Consider the following 21,414-nt stretch of genomic DNA (forward strand, 5'->3'; position numbering starts at 1 on the left):
TTGCCAAACAAGTAGAATTATCCTTCCTTCTTTGTCCTGCTCTGTCCTAGATTTCAATACTTGATCTGCCCTAACATTTTCCTGTATGTATTTCTTTATCCCAGATATTGGAACAATTGCTAGCAAGGAATTGTATGACAGATTTTCATTTCCCAATATAGTCTGGCAAAGAAATTAAAGGTTTACTTCTCCTTGCTAATCCAATCCACACGGGATGGATGGAATCATTAAAAGTGCAAGCAAGGAGTGCTCTGGCTGCCATACAAGACAGTGTAGCTACTGTTTATTCCTGATTATGGGACAGGATATAGATGAAAATCAATAATAAGACACCTCATTTTAGCCAATAGTTTAAATCTTTTCTCCTGTGTCCCTCTTCTTCAAGCAACTGAATTATCTGTATAAAATGGAAACATATCTGGTTCCCATTTCAAACTATAGTACAGATACCAAAGAGGAGAGTGCCAGAAAAGTAGAGTACAAAGTGACCCCTTAGGCCCAGGCACTTGCTGAAAATTGAGGGGAAGGGTCTGATATTTCTAAGTGACTGATAATTACATAGGTGATGACTACAACACAAAAAAACCATTGACAGGAAAGATGAACATAGTTCTCCTTTTTAAAGTTAAAGTTTCTACAAAATAGAAATGTCATAAGACACATTACAACAATGCAGTGGACCAAATGTTCTTATTTATTAAAGAACAGAAATAAATTTTGCTTAAATTTAAAAAAATAATATTAAAACTTAGTTTATCTTTCCACTGAATAAAACTGAGAAAAAGTTGGCTTTCAGATCATATATTTATTTAAAAAAATAAAATGGGAAATTGACAAAGTTACCACATTATTCTGCATGCTAACAGGATTTCCCAAGCCTGTGAGAGAATCATTTCTTGAGCAATTAAAAAAAACAAAACAAAACAAAACTTCCTCAACAATGTAAAAATAGGAAACCTTTCAATCCAAATTCAAGGTCTTTATTACTAGTTCCACCTCACAAGCTAGTGGGATGTATCTGTGTCACAAGCTGAACTCCTTAGTAAAGAAAGCTTGAGAAGACACTAAACAAGGATGTTACTAAAAGACGATGATTTGTTAAAATTATAAAGCAATCATCTTTTGGCCTGCAAATAGTCAACATCAGAACTCTCCACCACTGTGGATCTGGCTCCCCATCACAATGTTATTCTGAATCCAGGATAATTACAATTACATGGCATTTTTTTCTGCATGCTTTCTTGGCCCAAACCCTGCATGATAACATATACAATTTACAAGATGGGACTTGAAATTCCCATTCTCACACAGGATAGTTAGGGAGTGTTACCAATAATAAAGAATAAAAGTTATACAACATTGATTATTATAAATTATATTTGTTCTTATCCACCCCCATTCTCCTTAATATGTTCAGATTCTTTCCTGCAGAAAACATGGTGTTCCTATATAATACCAATTACATCATTAATGATGATTAGAATGAGCTGTAGAAACCTTGATTCTGAAGACATGTATGTGCAGGTGAGATGCAATCTGATTGCAAACACTGACACAGTAGCGGATCAAATCAAAGAAAGAGAAAACCTGGAAAGAAAAGAGACATTCTCAGCACCGGTTTAGGCTCTCCCTAAGCTTCCTGAAAGTAAAGAGGAGTGGACTCTGTTTTCTCTGCAGATTGACCTTCCATTCTAAACAATAATTCAATTTCCTTGCAATCTTTCCTTCACACACAAACTCTTTGTTAGAGAGACAGATGGCAAATATTTTAAGCTTTATGGGCCTTATTGTCTTTGACACAGTTGCTTAACTCTGCCATTGTAGCATGAAACCAGCCAAAGACAATATATAAATGAATGGCCATAGCTGTGTTCCAATAAAACTGTATTTACCAAAACAGGCTATGGGCCCACAGGGTGTAGTATGCAGATTCATGCTTTTTTACTCAGTCAGCAATTTGCAATTTATGAGCCCTGCCTGATGTAGGCAGGACTAGTAAGATTAATGCAAAAAATAAAAGGCTCAAATATAAAGTCACAGAACTCTCACACAGCCCCATTTATGTGGATTTCTGACATTCCAAATCATTACAATTATATGAACTATCTCTCATGACTGGTTCATCAAAATAAGAAAACAAACAACCTTCAAACCCTCAAACCATGAAATAAGACTTAGTACAATACCTACCAGGGCAATCCAAAGTACAATATATTCATCAATAAAGCTGTTAAAATACTGGTCCAGAAACAAAAGTGCTGGACCTATGAATGCTGTGTCATGCAAATGCATTTCACTTTTCGTCATGTGTGCAACCTATGAATAAAACAGAATAACGTAGGCATTTTCATAGGAGGACAATTGTGGACTACAGAGTAAATCATATTGTTCTCAGATATCAACTTCCAATAATTATTTAGGAATAGCTGTTGAATTCCCAAAACTAAAAACCCAACAATAAGAAATGTGTCTGAGAAAGAAAGGGATATATCATGTCAACTAACCCGCCAAAAGATGCTTTTCACAAGGAGCCTTGATTTGAGTGTCCAGATTGAGACTGAAGAATGTAGATAAACTGAACAACCAAATTAAACAGTGGATAAAAGGGTGAAAACTTGTATGTTTTCCAAGAACTTCCAGTAACTTCAAATTGTAGCTTCACAAAGGGTAAAAATAGTACCCATGTTGATATCAAGAGATTCTGATTAGAGGAGGGCAAACTCTAGGACCATTTAGGAAGCACAGAATGAAAACTATGGCCATAAAACCAAAATAAGATAAAAGTGAAAAACAAAACAAATAAAAACTCAGGTGCTTACCACAAGCTTATTAGTGATTTTAGCAGACACAAAACCAAATGTCAGTATATAAAGACAGGGATGCTTTTCAAAAAGCTGAACTGCGGATTTCTTGTAGATCATTGCAGCTAATGTAATCACTGATCCAATATGGAGAAAAGGAGAAAGAACACTTGTTCCCTGTATAGAGTGAAGAGAAGAGTTAATAGTATTCAGTGCTCATCAGATACTACATGGATCTGCTCCAGAACAGTTCAACTCAAACTTTCAGGAACCTCATGGTGCCTGATAGGCAGCAATTTCTATAAATCACAAACTAGAAGAGCTAATGAAAAGTAACAGCATAAATTGATTAGGCACAAACCGAAGATTTCACTTAAGAGACCAGGCTTATTTTTACAAAGCAGCTCATACTTTAAAAAACATGTGAATAAGTATGTGTGTGTGTGTATATATGCATAAAAGTATGACTATATAAAGCATATAAATGTGGGTAAGTATATACAAAATTGAAGTTTTGAACATTAGTTTCTTTAAAGGCTATGTATAAATTATAAATTAACAAATGATTTTATACATTTGAAATAAAAAACAAAATGACAACAAAACCAAGTCCTAATGTAAACAAGTGTTGAAAATCTTAAGGCATACTTACTGCTATTGTTGATCCATTTTTGCCAACACCACCTGTGAAGATTACACGGAAGTAATTTGTACAGGAAAATATAGTCCCTGCTACAGTACAAAGTGCAGGAAAAATTTTCATTTGAATATTCAGCACTGGAATCTTTAATGGGTAGAGAGAGAAAACAATTAAAACATACACAAACTAAGAAAACAGTCTAATATTTGATTCATCTTCCCAAAAACTTTCCATTTCCTCCAATTACATAAATATGTAAAGTAATGAAAGTTTCCTTTTCCTCTTCATTACAAGCAATATAGCAAGTCTCAAGAGTTGAGACTATTTAGAAATTAATCTCACTTCTGATATCAACCTTAAAAAAAAAAAACAGATTCAACTTTATTAACTTGTGTCACAAGTTAAGATAGATTCACCTAATGCATCCCAGCGGTCTTGTAACAGTGAACCAGGATGTGTTCTGGCCTTTTAATAAAAGGAGTGCACCTCGCCTTTTTCTTTGTATATGTTTTTGAATTCTACCTCTAAATCTGTAGAACATTCATAATTGTTGTGAGGAAGTATGAAGCATAACAGAAATGTTGCAACTAGATATAAAAATCTCCAGAGTATAGAGAATGGAAGACAAAATTTCTATTCAGAAGAGTTCCCAACTCCAAATTGTTAGGATACAGGCAGTAAAAGCAAAAGGCAACTAAGAAGGCATTCACATGCAGGAGAAAAAACAGGTCAAGTACATTCAAACAGATTCTACTACTATGCATCCAAAATTTTAAAGTTTAAATGTACTTTTCAGAAAAGTGAATAATATATTCATAAAATATACTGAAAATGTGTTTATTTACCTGAAGTATGGAGGACAGAGTGGATTGATATCATGCATTTAATCTTGCAAACACAATATACATCATTTAAAATGAAATACACTTGTACTGAATTTTAAAAATCATTTAAGAGTCTCTTCTTTTTTGCACCCCTCCCTTTAGCTTTTTTGGTCTCAAATTTTGTCCAATATGGATTGAAAAGAAAGTAACAGTAAAATAAATGACATAGTCTAGTAATAGAAACAAATGATTATAGCAACAAGATTCCAAAAGCCCCCAATGGTTTAATAAGCCATGAGTTCTTACAATGAAAAAAAATTTTTTTTTTTTTAAATTGAGACAGAGTCTTGCTCTGTCACCCAGGCTGGAGTGCAGTGGTGTGATCTTGGTTTACTGCAACCTCCGCTTCCGGGTTCAAGTGAGTCTCCTGCCTCAGCCTCCCGAGTAGCTGGGATTACAGGCGGCCACACCAGGCCTGGCTAATTTTTGTATTTTTAGTAGAGACGGGGTTTCACCATGTTGGCTGGGCTGGTCTCGAACTCTTGACCTCAAGTGATCTCCCAGCCTCAGCCTCCCAAAGTGCTGGGATTACAGGTGTGAGCCACCATGCCTGGTCACAATGAAAGCATTTTAATTAGGGCTGTTTACACTTTGTACGGCTGTCATCTATCTACACTTTCAAAATCAAATAGCAAATGTGGCACTTCCTACTATATGGAAAACCTCAGTTAAGATTGGAAGACATAAATCTTAATGTTTGGATACTTCATTTCTTCAAAACTCTCAAGAACTCACTTTGTTTAGATAACTCCGTTACCTCTTGCAAAAATGCAACTCTAAAGAAAAATTGAAATCAAATGTTCAAGTTTAAGCTGTACTGAAGCAGTGTTAAATTTTCTGAAATTAACTAGGTCAACCTAAAAGTCAAGTCCTAAACTATCCTAAATGGTTATCTTCTCCCCCTAAATCTCCAACCTCTGCAGTCTAAGTTCAAAACTTGTTTTCAATAAAGGAGAAAATCAACACCATGGTTGCTTTGAACTCCAAGAGATTTTTCTGCTCTTGTTCAATAAACTAGGGACATTACGTTCTCAATCTGATGCACCTGGCCGAAACTCAATACTGTGGCTAGTTTCCTGGTTCCCAGACTCTCTTTCCACCCCTCCCACTTTTGACTCCACAGAGACAAAGGATCTCTCTGGCAAAGGGGAAAATACTATACTTTTCTCAGATTCCAAAAAAAGCAAAGCATTATTCTATCACAGGGGCAGCCCTGTAGTAGGGCCAGGGTACTAAATGAGTACCCTCTCTGTATAATAGTCATCTGTGTCATAAATGAACTGAATGAGAGTCATAACTGTATTTATAATTGGTGAAATTGCCTTGGGATCGTAAAAATTAATGCCTTTTAAAAGAATAAGTACAAACATCAGAAAAGCCAGGAAAATTAGTACATGGCTTGGATTATAAAGTAAGGAAGCAAGCTATTGACCTAGGAGCAAAGCATCATAGATTCTTAAGGTTCTCATCACTTTTGTCATATATGTTAGCTACATACACCAAAACATAAGCTCCTGAGTGACGCATTTTGTTTGAAATGATTTTGTACACTCTCTAGAGCCCTGGTTATTGTAGGTGGCTCAATACACATTTGTTAAATGAAGACTAAAATCTCCCTTTCTCTTACTTTCTATGTAGAACTCCTGTTTTGGGAGAGTATGAAGAAACACCTAGCCCCCACATTAGCAATGAAATGAGCTACCAAGAAAATATGAGGCAAAGTGAAGGAAAAGATCGAGTCAAAGGAATCCCAAGTCTCAGCAGGTGATCCTTTAAAAATTGGCACTCCTACTTATAAAAAACACAAAGTGTTGCCATTCTCACCCCACACTTAAGATCAAGGAGGGTGGCACATTCTATTTTTCCCTCAGGTCAAAAAGGACAGGCACGTTCTGTTTTTCCCAACCTTTTTCTTTCTGTCATCATCTTGGAACTCATCAAAGGTGGCCAAAGTGCATCCACTCTTTAGAAATAGCCAAAGAGCTATACCAAAGACATCTTTATGTCAGGACTGCTTGCAGTTTCACGTCTTTAAGAGTCGGGAAGAGTAAGAATTCCTTTGGGTCATGGTGTCTGTCCTACAGCCAGGTGAAAACTCTTCAGATTCATACCATGAAGGTATGCATCCAAATAATAACAATGTAATGTAATTCACTTTTAAAAAGGTTAGAGATAGAAAAAGAAAATCTTAAATTATCAGTATCTTTACCAGATTACAAAGGTCATGTTTTCTGGTTCAATAGTTTGTATTAATGCAGACTACTATCAGTTAGTAAACTTTGACTAGTTTTCTTATAAGCATGATAAAATGTCCTTATAGGCTTTGTACACCAGAGCAGAAATAAAAAGTATCATTTTGAGATTAGACACTTTCCTCAAATAATGTGGGAATGCCTGTTTGTAAATCATTTTAATGTAAATGAATTCCACCAAAATACAGCAAATGTTAACATAATTCCAGTGTCCACAAAGGAAAATCACCCTATCAGAATTGTTTAAGTGTAAAGGCATTTTAAAGTCTTGTAGTGCAAGAATGAGATACCACTTTATACTACATAGAAAGTCTTCAGTCTGACCAAATGAATCCTGAAACTTTACCTGCAATAGTAACACTCACCTAGTTGCCTTAACTGAATTCCAGAAAGTCCTTTGTGGCTTAATACAATTTGATCAATTACTACATTTACAAGACTCAAGCATCAGTAAAAGTAACCATGAGTTGATTATATGTAAGTCTCTTCCAAAGTAAGAATATATTCTTTTCTGTTTTTTTAAAGAGGGATAGGATAGAAGATAGTTCCAAGACATTCTAAAAGGAATGTCTTTTGGGGAAGCAAAAAACAAAAAAATATGCTTTTTGTTTCTTGCAATGTATAAAACAAGTACTGACTTTTATGGATGAAGACAATTTCTTTCCTTTGGGAAAAAAAAAAGGGGAAAACAACAACAACAACTATAACCTATGGTAAAAATTCATCTCTTTGGGGAAAAAAATTGGCAAAGAATGGGTAATCCATATGTAATAGATGCAAATCACTTACCTTTACAAAACAGCTGATCTTCTGGAATCAGCCTTATGAAGACATCTGCACGTTTTTATTTGTTCTGACCATAAGCTTGCTTTCTAAATGTCAGTAAAAGCCTTCTAATTTAATGAGGATTTGGAAGGCAATTTCCATTTTATGGCCTCAATCTCAGAAGAGATGTAAATTTCACACCTGAACCCTAAGTGAATACCTCTTCTCCATTTGGCACGCAAATAAGTGAGAGCTCAATATGTAGTAATTGTTCCTGTATTAGCATAATGCAATTCAAAACAGTATATTCAGTAATGAACCCATAATGCTAAGTAAAAAAAAAAATATATATATAGTCTGAGGTCAATTATGGGAATCTGTATTGGGTATTGTTAAAAAAAGAAAAAACAGAATATTTCACTAAGTCTCCAAATATATCACCAGAGAAGTCAGGTTGTTCCATTTTAGTTTAATGATGCTAACAGTAGGACCAAAGTGCTAACAATAGGATGAAGGGGCACGGGGAGAATCTGTTTTCCTGTTGCAACCTCACCTCACGAATCCTGAAATTAGACTGCTAGTTTACTGGGTCTGGGAACTCCATTTCAGATGTGAATCTGAGAGTTCCTCAGATAAAATACGTAATTTAAAAAGGATAGTTATATTAATTACAAGACACGACAAAATATTTGATCTTTATAAAAGAAAAAATTATATCTACTATGTACATGTGTAGATTTTTCCTAATGGAAAAAGGTAAAAAGTATACTGAAGCAATTTACTACCAGGCATCACCTAAGAAATAAGGATATGTATATAACGTGCACAGACAACTTCATTTACAATGTTTTATGCATTTCCATATTTACAAAAAATGATTAGGCACACAGGTTGAGCATCCCTAATCTGAAAATCCAAAATCTAAAATGCTACAAATCCCAAAACTCCTTGAGTGCCAACGTGATGCCACAAGTGGAAAATTCCACACTTGACCTTATGTGACAGGTCGAGGTCAAAATATAGGTGCACTAAAGTTTATTCAGCATCTCCAAGTGAAAAACGACCCTCCCAGTCCCCTTCATAGCTGCAATATATCTTTGTGTAAAGACCCATATCCTGTCACGTAAGTACACCCACAAAGGGTAATAAAATGACATTGTGCAGGCTGGACATTCCAACAGCAGGCTCTCCCCAATGCCCGACATGGGGCCAAGAACTTATTACTGCTTTTTAATTTTGTTTTTGTTTTTTGCTTATTATCTGCTGTGTGGTATAAAGATATTGTTGAAAATGTCAAAAAGGCCTGCAGATAATTTTTGGTTAATAGTGATAACATACAGGTATTCTAGTGATGCTACTGTGCTGCTTCACTACCCTGAACACATTATCTTTTCACTGATATGTCTTATGCTTTGCTAAATATATCTATGTGTAAATAAGTGTTAGAAAATGATTGCTTAACAGTAGTATGTAAATTCAGAGTCAGGAGTAACACTGATGCCAAATCACAGATTATCCACATGGGTGGCTAAGATAGTAACACTTGCTTTCTGATGGTTCAGTACACACACTTTGTTTTATCCACAAAATTATTAAAAATATTGTATAAAATTACTTTCGGGCAACGTGTATAAGATGTATATGAAAATAAATTTGATGTTTGGGCTTGGTATCTCCAGATACCAAGATATCTCATGTATGTGCAAAGACTGTAAAATTTGAAAACATCTGAAATCTGAAATGCTGGTCCCAAGAATTATAGACAAGGGATACTTAACCTGTATAAACCAAACACTGATTTGTTTTCCAATAATCAAGCCAGAAATCCCACTTTTTGGATATTGGTATGCTGAAACTTTATGTACAAGATGTTACAAATAATTTTGCAGGGAAAATTTTGGTATACAAGGCTTATAAAAATAATAACATAGTAAAAACTTTAGGAGTGGGGGTAAGCTTTCAGCTTTATGATCTGGTTTCAGGAAAACAAGAACTATTATTTCCTTCCTATAAGGCAAAACTGTTATTAAAAAAAAAAGAACTAGTGTACTGAAGAGCAAAAGTAATAAAATTCGTATTTCCTACGCATTAGTCTCAAAAGCCAATAGGGTCTCTATAGTGAAATCTAAGATATATAAATGAATGATATTATGTACATAACTGAATAGTTTCACAATTTTCCCAGTTGACTCTGGATTATTTTTACTCCTTCATCTCCTACCCCTTCACAGACTCATCTTCCCAACAAAAGACACTTAATTCATTTCTGGCAATAAATACTTCGGGTAGTGTATCAATTACACTTCTTAAGTACCTCATTTTCCATCATAAAGTGAGTTAGGTAAGGGAAAAATGTTGCTCAGTAAATTTCCCTTATACTTTAAAATTAATCTGATTTTTAAGAATTACATGAATTTATGTCTAGTAAATATTTTCTTTGTTAAGCTTTCATCAAATGAATGATAAATACTGTATTCTGAAGGGGTGATGGTAGAAATCAGCAGTTAACTGATGACAAGGGGAGTACAAACTATGACAACCCAAATCTGAAAGAATACATTAAAACTGTAAGAGCAGCAACAACTTTTATTGAGTGCTTATTAATTTGATAGGCATTATTCTAAGTGCTTTTACACAATATATTAACTCTTTTAATGCATAAAATAACTTCACGAGATAGGTACTACTAATGACCTCATTTTACAGAGGAGGAAACTAAGCCAGAGAGAGTTACACAACAGATTAAGTTCACACAGTAGGCCGTGCAGCTTGGGTCAAACGCACACAGTCTGGTTCCAGAGCTTGTGTTCTTGGCCCCCATATTTTACTCCCTACCTCAGAGGTTTGTGGAACAGAATCTGTTTGTAGGAGTCACTATATTTCAGATAGACCTGGAAATCAAGGTCCAAGCTCATTCAAACAATTCCATGGTACTGATTTCATTCAACTGGCATTTATCCTGTTTTGGAGCTAGAGTTAACTTGCAATCTCAAATTTGTTATTCAGCTTTACGTATATGACAGAGAAACTGGTAGACTCATGTAGTTAAGAAAGAGAATAAAAGGTCTAATTTAATCTTGTCACTGGTTAACTTGTTAATAGTGTCTGCTGTTTCCTCATCTGTAAAATGGGATGACAATACTAATTCAGATTCTCAATGGCCTTCAAAAATAACAGCCCTGGAATAGTCCTAACAACGTTCCACATAACTCCAAGTAGTAAAATTCACCATCCTCTAAAGAGAAGTTGTGTTCTACTGTTCGCTATGACTTTTCATTTTCAGAAAAAATAAAAGAATTTCACACATTACCCTTTAACTGGATTATCGCATATTACAAAACACAAGCAAAAGACAACATGCATTAAATGGGATACACAATGTGAAAAAAGTTACCATAGACTGCCAAAAAGGTGGTCCTCCAATCACTGCCAGCAAATGCATGATTATTATGAAGATTTGCACTTCAGTCACATCAATTCTGATTAGGTACAAAGAGCCAAAAGAGCAGAATTACTCACAACAATTTCAAGTTAATTACGTGCAAGCTTAGCAGCATTCCTCTATCATGCACAATAGAAAAAAAAAATCTCAAATATTGAGGAAAGGGGAAAAGGAGGCATCAAAAATTTGTTATGAGCAAAATCATATAAAATCCAAAGCCTTTTAATTTAATTTGATGAATTTCAAAGAGCAATAAAAACCCCTCCTTTCCAAAGGAAATTTCTGACTCATTGAAGTTGGGCTGAAACCACAGGTTAACCTTTCCCACCAAAAAATAAAAATAAAAAAAACAAAAAAAAAAACAAAAAAAAAATTTGAGGAGGTATTAAATTTTGAGTATCAAGCAGAGGATTACACTGCACTGCTATAAAATATGAAATCTTGAAATAAGTGCTTTGTAGTATCAGATGAAATAAATGGTGCACTTTAACTCACTGAGACTTTGTAACACTTACTGTTCTTTAGATATATTCATTTAATGTCTGCCATTGTATAGGTGTGAAAACAAAAATCTCCTCCAGTTCTCAAATTCTTATTCTTACTAGGTTAACTACTCTAAGACTTCTGCAAAGAAGATACTGAAAGCAGCCAAGAATTAGCTTTGGGGTTGCTGAAAATAATTTTACAGTCAAGAAGAGACAAACCTCATGCACAACAGGGCAGCAGAAATTAGAAGCCTGAAAGTGTGAAAAAAAGAATATGGGCAAAAAGGTTGAGAAGCAAAACATACGCTGTTTTTCCTTTCCTCCTGTAAACTAGCACTTTCTACAATTTTGAGATTATCATTCTTAGATTACTGGATTCAAATGCCTTCTAATTTTGAGAACTTACCCTACAGATATGCTTGCACAAAATGATGTTTATACAAGGTTACTCACTATGGAATTATAAATTTACAATAGCATAATTTAAAAAAATTCCCTCAAAGGGAGTAGTTATAAAAATTATGGTACTTCCATAAAATACAATATTTTGCAGCTTTTAAAGAGTAGGGCAGCTCTCTATATACTGATATAAAAAGTAGCAAAAACAGTAAGTGAAAATAAGTTGCAGAATGTGTACAGGCTATTTTTTGTGTAAAAAAGAGACAGTATTCTACTTTTATCTTTGCCAGTAATTGCATAACAAATTTCTCGAAAGATACATTACAAACTAAGAATAGTGGCTACCTGTTGGGGAGTAAGGTATAGAAACTGGGGAGCTGGGGGATAAGAATGAGGAGACTTTTCACTGTATACCTTTTTATAATGCTAGTTTTTCAACAAAGCGAATAATTTATCTATTATAAGTAATTAGTCTAAAAGTAGATAACAACAGCAAAGGGATTCAATTCCCAGAACAGAACAGAGCCTCCATTTCTAAAAATATGTAAAGCAGGTAATCTGTAATGTGAGTTTAAGATACATAAGCTGTCATGCTATGATAAATAACTGGGATGAAACTAATGTCTTGCAACTAAAAAAATGGGTCTTTTTTTGCCCAGGAATGTTTTTTAAACACAAGCTTATTTAGCTGCAAACATACAGTGATGTAGTTATCCTGATATACACATTGAAAAAAAAATGGACTGAATTAGGCTAAAAAGAATCTGTAGAGCTGACCTGGTGACTGGTGTTGCCAATAAGGGGAATTACACTCAGTAGCAGATTCAGGAGACTAAGCAGGTAGGTGTCAAAGATGATCGATTCTGTCTTGGGTGGAGGAGGGTAGACATCTTAGAACATTTTGCTGGATATATGAAGTAGCCTTTTGGAAGGGGAAGGGCCAGAAGTATAGAATTACAAAATAAAAATGGAGGGAACCTCATGCAATTAATCTTTGTACCATGGATGAATATAAAAGAGAATAGGAAACATAAAAGATCTTTACAAAGTCTCAAACTGGGATTCTTAGGGCAAGTTTTATAGAATAGTCATTTGAAACTTTCAAAGACAGAATTTTCTTAACCATTCTAATACTGACATTTTATTTAGATGAATAATGTCTTACTGTTATGGAGAGAGGGCCAGGAAAACTTACTTACCAGTTGGTAGTTAGTTAAGAATATTTTTTCTTATTTGCTTATCTGATTTAGAAGAATATTCTGAACTCCAGGATGAGAATCTTCTGCTCTGAATCATGAGAACTGCCTATCATAACTCCTGGAAGTGTGGTTCTAATCTTGACTGTCAATGAAAAAGGGTGCATGCAGTGCAAAGTCATTCCCAGGGATGGGACTAAAGCAAGCTAAGAGGGACAGGTGGTAGAAATGATAAACAAGAGTTTATGATTCTGTTTAGAAGACAGCTAGTTATATGACAATTCATTCTTCCACCTTTCCACTAAGAAGTCTCAGTATGGGCTCAATTTACTGTAACACATACTAGAAAGAGGCTCATTTTAATCTTTTTGGCCATACAGGAAATACACAGAGGACAGAATATTATATAAGGGTAGGAATTTGGCATGTCTGTAATCATTTTCTTTTATTATTATTATTATTATTCTCTGAATCATGAGAACTGCCTATCATCAGCGGAGAATCATCAGTGGTAATATTCTCAAGTGTTGGGACTGTTCCTCAAGATCAAAACAAAGAAACTGACCACTACTACCACACCAAGAAAAAAACAATGAAAAACAAAACCAAAAAACCCTTCAAGACACATAGGGTATGTGGTCGAAGAGCACCCAAACACCAGTGATTTTTTTAACAAAACATACGGGAAAACAAATTACTTATGTGTCGTATTAGATTTCTACAGCTTAAAGTTGTAGAGGGAGAAAATTAAATGATACTAACCACAATTTTCTATATCTATGAAGGTACATGAACATCTTGACTACTGCTGCTTTAAAATAATTTCCTGGCTGGGCGTGGTGGCTCACACTTGTAATCCCAGCACTTTGGGAGGCCAAGGCAGGCAGATCACCCGAGGCAGGGAGTTTGAGACTAGCCTGACCAACATGGAGAAACCCTGTCTCTACTAAAAATACAAAATTAGCCAGGTGTGGTGGCACATGCCTGTAATTCTAACTACTCAGGAGGCTAAGGCGGGAGAATTGCTTAAACCAGGCAGGTGGAGGTTGTGGTGAGCTGAGATTGTGCCATTGCACTCCAGCCTGGGCAACAAGAGCAAAACTCTGACTTAAAAATAAATAAATAAATAAATAATAATTTCCTATTTCTACTTCATTTTAATATAGGTCATCAAAAGACAACAAAGAATTCTCCCAATTACTGGGGATAACCCATAATGAATATTCTCATCAGGACACACTTAAATTCCTATGACAAGCCAGAAACAAATATTGTTTTGATGACTGTCACAAAAATAAAAAAAAAGAAGCAAACCATTCATCTGATGGGGAAGCTATGAATGTGCCAGTCTGAGGTCAAAATAACCTTCAACGCCTATAATAAACTTTAGGCCAATCATTCCTTACAACACTCTAATGGTCTACTGATTAACAGAGAATAAAGTGTACTAAATGAATTTAAACTTCTAAACAAGGGAACAGAGCATCTCTTTAGTTAGAGTGATGATCTCAGGAGGTCTTCATCACTACAAAAAGCTTAGAAAACTCTCTGATCAAGGCAGTTATTACATCAGAAGTGCAAAACAGCTTTTAAAAGGGGGTAGAACAACTCCAAAGTAAGTTAGCTAACTATGAGAAAAATTTCTATTTTGAAAGTTTCCATTTTTGTTTATCAGTGTTCAGAGAGATACCTGACAAATGCATTTGGTTTGAATTCCAGAATTCAGTTTTAATTGAGGGATGTGAAGGGATTTAAATGGCATTCTATGAAAGCTAAGCACATTAATCATCTTTCCCACAAATTTTTAATGTCTTTCCCCTCTAAAATCAGAAACAGACAATCCATTTTTCTTCTACATGTGACATATGCATTTCAAAGATACACTTGCAGTTATTTTGTAAACATAAGTATTTTTGTTAAACTATAAATAGTAAATATAATTGTGTTGTAGTTTGGCAACACAATTGTTTGCATTAGTTTGGTTAACATAGAATATGCATTAGGGATAAATTCACAATGTCAAAGAATCCCCGATTTGTACAATTTGACCTGTGAGCTATTGTTAAAGAGAAGTATTTTGTTTAAAAAAATCATCTATTTGAAGAAGTCTAGATTCTTACTCAAGGATTAGATAGCTATTAACTCTAGATTTATAATTATCTGTAAATGGATCTGAAGCTCTAGGTAACTTATGGATAACCAGAGCATGACATTCATTATAGATTCTACCAGAAATACCACGGGTGGGGTGAACTGTTGGTGGACTGAAATAAAGATTACCTAGAAATTCAATATACTGATTTTGAATATTTTACTTTCTATCCTTGATAAGGGACAAACTGGACATGGTAATCTTAATGTTAAATAATATTAACCATACAGCTGAGTGGTAACTTGGAGTATTTTTAATTCAAGTGTTATAAATTTGGAAAACAGCAAGACAAGTCTATTTTTGAAATAAGTTTAATTATTAAAAACACATTACCTACCACATGGATGACTACATGGATCTTCAGACTTTCTGAGAAGACTAAAAAGAAAAAGCCCACTGAATAACTCTGAGTAAGAAGAGAAAAATATAGCCAAAGGCTAGAATAGAACAAGTCCTCTAACATAAAAAGAAATAGAGTATAGGTCTCAAATTTAAGGGGCAGTCTATCTTTATCACCTTTGAAAACAATAAGACCCGAAAGGAGAATCCTCTCACAATCTCTGAGTTAAATAAAGGGATCATGAACTTATTCCTCCTCTCTAACTGGCACAATAAAAAATTTGCCAATCATTGGGAGTCAGCTAAAACAGGTCTTAATGTAACAATAATGAAGACTTATTATATGCTTAGCACTACAGTAAGTACATTACATTCTTAACCCTTTCAATCTTGACAACCACCCTAGGAGGTAGGAAATATCACCATTTTGCAGATGAGAAAATTTAGAAAGGTCAAGTGACTTTTCCAAGGTTACACTGAAAATAACCTTGAAGAGAAACCGGAATGTTGTTCCCATGCAGTGCTAAAACTCTTCATATTCTAATACAATTTTACCAGAAATGCTAGAATACAACAGGAAATAACTTATATATAGTTTACATGCTAATAAATCAAATTCATTTAGAAACAAATTATTAAGGACAATTCTTTCTGAAGGTTTTTTCCAAACTTCATAAAAAAAGAGAGTATATTTGACAATCTCATTTTAATTATCAAATCAGTTTAAGCAGTAAGTATTAAAAGCAAAAGAAAATCTCTGCAAGTTAGCAACTGGTAAAAAACAGTATATACAGAGAAAACAAAATATTTTGAAAACTTTTTTTATGATGTTAAAATGCATTAGTTTCTAGAAACATTTTAACAGAAAGGGCTCTATAAATATAGGGTTACTTTGTTATCATAGACAAGGTGAAAGTAGATACAGTCAATATTTTGACTGTTAATTTCATTAAGAACATTGGTGGAAAAGACCTTTGCTAAGTATAATCAACAATAAAAAAAGGGCTATCAAAAATTATAAACCTATAAATCTAGACAACTGCAATGAGCATAAAGCCACTGGTCTTTGGAGAAAGTACCAGAAGACAGTGTAAGGGTAAAGGGAGACTAATGATATACTTCTTAGTACAGTCAGCCCTCTCTATCTGTGGGTTCTGCATCCATGAATTACACCAACCACAGATCAAAAATATTAAAAGCTGTGTCTGTACTGAACATGTACAGTCTTTTTTCCTTGTCATTATTCCCTAAACATTACAGTATAACAACTATTTACTTGGCATTTACATTGTGTGAGGTATAAGTAATGTAGAATGACTTAAAGTATACGGGAGGATGTGTATAGGTTCTATGCAAATACTACACCACCTTATATCAGGAACTTGGGCATCCCCGGATTCTGGTATTTGCAGGAGATCTTAGAACCAATTCCCCACAGATACGGAGGCACAACTGTATTCTCCACATTCCAAGGTTATTTTGAAAAAAGATGCAGAATATCCCTCACCATGAATTTGTCCTCAAAGCCATCATTACTGCCACTGAATAACTGGATTTACAACACTGAAATATACTTTTCAGAAAGAACTCAGCAAGGCAGGCGGATCATGAGGTCAGGAGATCGAGACCATCCTGGGTAACACAGTGAAACTCCGTCTCTACTAAAAATACAAAAAATTGGCCAGACGTGGTGGCGGGCGCCTGTAGTCCCAGCTACTCAGGAGGCTGAGGCAGGAGAATGGCGTGAACCCGGGAGGTAGAGCTTGCAGTGAGCTGAGATAGCGCCACTGCACTCCAGCCTGGGCGACAGAGTGAGAAATCCACCCCCCACCAAAAAAAAGAAGGGAAGGGAAGGAAAAGGAAAGGAAAGGAAAGAAAGGAAAGGAAAGGAAAGGAAAAGGAAAGGAAAGGAAAGGAAAGAAAGGAAAGGAAAGAAAGGAAAGAAAGGAAAGGAAAGGAAAGAAAAGAAAAGAAAAGAAAAGAAAGAACTCGGCCAACAAGGAATTCACTATTTCTGTATTATTGAAGCAATATTAAAATTTTTACAATTCTTTTTTTTTTTCAGGGCAGGAGACCTAATGTAGGAAACCTAATGAACCCTTGCATTGATATAATTATCTGTCAGGTTTTCATATGACCAGTTCTCCAACATTCTCTGAACTACCAAATAAATTGCATCTAAGCCCTAATTTTTCTTATGCTAAAGTGTGAATGATTCTGGACTATCTTACTGGGAAAACATTTCCTAACAATGTTTTTAAAAGTCATAAGGTCAAAATTGCAGTTATAAGAAGAGAAAGAAGGGTGAATGCTGTGGCTCATGCCTATAGTTCCAGTGCTTTGGAAGGCTGAGGTGGGAGGAATGCTTTAGGCCCGAAGTTCAAGACCATTCTAGGCAACACAGCAAGACCTATCTCTACAAAAAAAAGTTAAAAAATTGGCCAGGTGTGATGGTGCAGAAAGGTGAGGTGGGAGGAGCACTTCAGTCCAGGAGTTTCAAGGCTTCAGTGAGCTATGACTGTGCCACTGCACTCCTGCCTGGGTGACAGAATGAGACTCTATCTCAATTAAAAAAAAAAGAGGAAAAAGATATATTACTTTTAGCAGCACATTAGAGACATATGTATTTACTGAAAAGAAAAAAAAAACAAAAAAGGAAAGTATTCAAATAATGACTATAGTAACATGAAAAGCTAAGGATATTTAGTTTCAAAAGCACAACTAAGAGTGAAAAACATTAAGCAAAACAAACAGAAATCAGAATAGCTTCCAGCATAATTATACAACACCAAGACTGCTGCAAAGACAAGCAGAAGAACTAGTACTAGACTGCTTCAAGTATATGCTAAAGAAGTTAACAGAACAAGCAGAATCTTTCCTACATTAATATAGGATCATCTCAACTTCCTTACCTAAGAAAAATTGCTTGCTTTATTCTGTTTTCAAAATAGAAATATAAAAAAAATTCTATTTACTGGTGGAAAGGTATTTGTTTTAAAAAACTGTATATAGAATAAAAATTTTAGGCACAATAGGCAAATGGGAGAATTGGCTTTAGCATCAAATCACCAGAAATACCACTTTTTAAAAATTTTATTTAATAGGGTGGATTTTTATTGCCCTAATATTATATATTAAAATTATGTTTTCTAATAACCTGTTTGTGACATACCAACAGGAAGACTTTTGATTTTTCATGTTTTAATTATTCTGTGCATGACAAAGGTGCTGTCTTTATTGAGTTCACACCATTGTACATCAGATAGCATGAATATTCCAGCAGTTACCGTGAAGTTCCAGAACCACGGCCCCAGGGTTCCTGTGAGAAGCTGGCATATTATAATTATGATCTGGGACTCTGTAACATCGAATCTATGCATAAGGAAACAAACATTTCAAAATAACTTTACTCGGAACTTTTGCTAAAGAGCCCTACTAACACAGGTAACAAAAATAGATTTAAAAAGTAGCATTCTTCTTACAAAGACACCTAAAGATGGAATGATACAATTTATACAGTACTATACTATCCTTATACAAACATATATAGTTCTTATCCAAATCAAGATAGAAGAAAAATTAAAAAATTAAAACTGTAATATACTGAAAAATTGACTTTTAAGTAGGCAGCTGGAAACACTAATACTAAAAACACAGTATCAACTCTAATTACCTAGGAGTGGTGAATATTACTTGCCAAATAATTACACTACAACATAAATCCCTTTAGCACCAGAACTGATCTAGACTTCCCTGTAGATAGGAATTCTTCTTAGAAGTCCCAATGTACATTTTGAAAAACCACTAATCCGTCTTATGCTCCTTCCTTGTCCCAAGCCTCACCACATTCCCACCTCTACCATCTCAAAAAAAACTAGCATATATGTGGAAAGAGTAAGTGGGAAAGAATCTAATCAAGAGTAACTTCTATTTGGATATGGTTAGAGCAAAAATTAAATTGGCCATCTCCTTATCCTATTTCCTGATAATCTCTAGTCCAGAAGTCTTCCTTTTTCCTCTTTCTCTTCCCTAATTCCATACCAGCATTGTAATCCTCTACTACATTGGATTAGTTTACTAGTGATAAAAATAGGTAAAATATCCAGTTCAATCACTTAAAAAGTTTGGAAACACAGATAACAACACACAAAAAAGTAGCAGTATAGACTAAGCTTCAAATAAAAACTACTTAAATAAAAATTAAGAACCGAGGAATGCTAGTGAGACAGATAGATGTCCATGATTTTACCTGGTGATCTGAGAGGCCAGATTGCAATCTAGGTTTTACATTAATACAAATGGTTGTTTTAGGACATCATCTATGGCAACTGATAAAATTAAACGAACAGAGCTGAGGCCCAAATGAACAAATCATTGCTGAAAAAAAGCTACACAGGGAAATTGGAAACTGGAAGGAAAATCTCTGCTATTTAATAATTCATATGTTAAGTATTAGACATTTAAAGATAAATAGATTCTATGTAGGGATTAGAAAGTTTCCCAATTCTGAATCCATACAAAGTGGATTATACATTAACAAACAACAGTTCTGTATTATCAAGAGATCTTCAAATAATTATTCTTTAAAAATTACCTGGACAAAAAGATGAACTAAATTTGTCAGACAACCCAGTGGAATACATAACCTATTAACTTTTTTCATTTAACTATAGAAAAGAAAGAGTGGGAAGCTACTTACTTACATAGAAATAAACATGTGGTGACAGGGTTTTTAGCTAATGTAAATGTGAAACTTTAGAAGCATGAGCTGAAAAATGTAATAAAAGCAAAAATCAATACTCTGCCTACTGTAATTATAAATAAGTACACTTGTAATAATATCTGTGTAGAATTAGTAGACTCACAGACTTTATAAACAGAAAGAACCTTATAGATCATCTAATCTAAAGCTTATTTTACAAATTAGGAAATGAGGCCCATGAAAGTTACGAGCCTTGTCCAAGCTGATATATAAAAAAGATAACAGAGATTAACATTTGAGCCAACATATATTGGCCCAAGTTCAAATTATTATTTTTTTGTCTTGGAAAAAATAATTGAAGAGTATTTTGCTCCTGAAATACTTTAAATGAGTTCTGCCTTTATAGCACAGATTTTTTTTTTAAGACGGATGTTTTACATAAGTATAGTTTTATTAAAGATTGATTAGGATTTCTAAGCATTTAATTTATACAAATGATTCTATATATATGTCTACAAGTTATATACTTAAAGATAACTAATACAGGCCAGGCACATGGCTCACACCTAATCCCAGCACTTTGGGAGGCCAACGTGGGCGAATCACGAGGTCAGGAGATCGAGACCATCCTGGCTAACACAGTGAAACCCCGTCTCCACTAAAAATACAAAAAATTAGCTGGGTGTGGTGACGGCACGCATCTGTAGTCCCAGCTACTCAGGAGGCTGAGGCAGGAGAATTGCTTGAACCAGGGAGGCCGAGGTTGCAGTAAGCTGAGGTTTGCCACTAAACTCCAGCCTGGGCAACAGAGCAAGACTCCGTCTCAAAAACAAAACAAAGCAAAACGAAAAAAAAAAACAAAAAAATCCTAATATACATAGTTTAGGTCTTAAGGGAGAAAATGTGAACTCTCCCACTCAGTATAATCCATAAATAACTTAAAAAGTATTTTGCACATGTTGATAAATGAGCTTCAATTCATATTTATCTTCTACAACCCAATCCTCCCATGAAATTCTAGCCTCTAACCCCATTTTCCTCCCCAGTCTTTCATATCCAGGCTAGTCATCTCTGTAAGATCTCTACTTGCTCAATCCAGGGGCACTGTGAGAACAGGAGTCTGTATAGACATGATAGGCACTAATATTCTCTGTGCAAGGCAGCTTTAAGCTGTGATCAGAGCAAACTGTTGGAAGACGTAGCTCATAATTTCAGGGAAGATGTATCCAAAGCACATTTACTTTCTCAAAATGCTAGACTTTAATGAGAATTATTTAGTCACAGATGAATTAAAATCCCATGACTATTTTTGTTCAAGATACTATAAGCAAACTTAGTAACAATTAAAAACAGTAAT

At 34.7% G+C, this 21,414-nt stretch overlaps 1 protein-coding gene across 10 annotated transcripts in view; it reads right to left on the bottom strand.

The window, feature by feature from the left end:
* Positions 1-671: 671 nt before the first annotated feature.
* Positions 672-21,414, bottom strand: part of CEPT1 (choline/ethanolamine phosphotransferase 1) — a 46,053-nt gene continuing 25,310 nt past the window's right edge. For 4 of the 10 annotated variants that reach the window (XM_033200268.1, XM_033200272.1, XM_033200271.1 and 1 more), the window contains exons 5-9: positions 10,737-10,821; positions 3,454-3,585; positions 2,820-2,978; positions 2,191-2,316; positions 672-1,587 (exon numbers count right to left, since the gene is read on the bottom strand). In XM_033200268.1, coding sequence (XP_033056159.1) covers positions 1,468-1,587; positions 2,191-2,316; positions 2,820-2,978; positions 3,454-3,585; positions 10,737-10,821 — 622 coding nt within the window. In that variant the 3' untranslated portion in view covers positions 672-1,467. Of the gene's footprint in view, positions 1,588-2,190; positions 2,317-2,819; positions 2,979-3,453; positions 3,586-10,736; positions 10,822-18,642; positions 18,728-21,414 lie in introns of all 10 variants that reach the window. The other 6 variants (XM_033200267.1, XM_033200266.1, XM_033200270.1 and 3 more) reach the window with 4 other exon arrangements.

Source organism: Trachypithecus francoisi, unplaced genomic scaffold, assembly GCF_009764315.1.
Source record: "Trachypithecus francoisi isolate TF-2019V2 unplaced genomic scaffold, Tfra_2.0 Lachesis_group5, whole genome shotgun sequence".
NCBI classification, from domain to species: Eukaryota; Metazoa; Chordata; class Mammalia; order Primates; family Cercopithecidae; genus Trachypithecus; species Trachypithecus francoisi.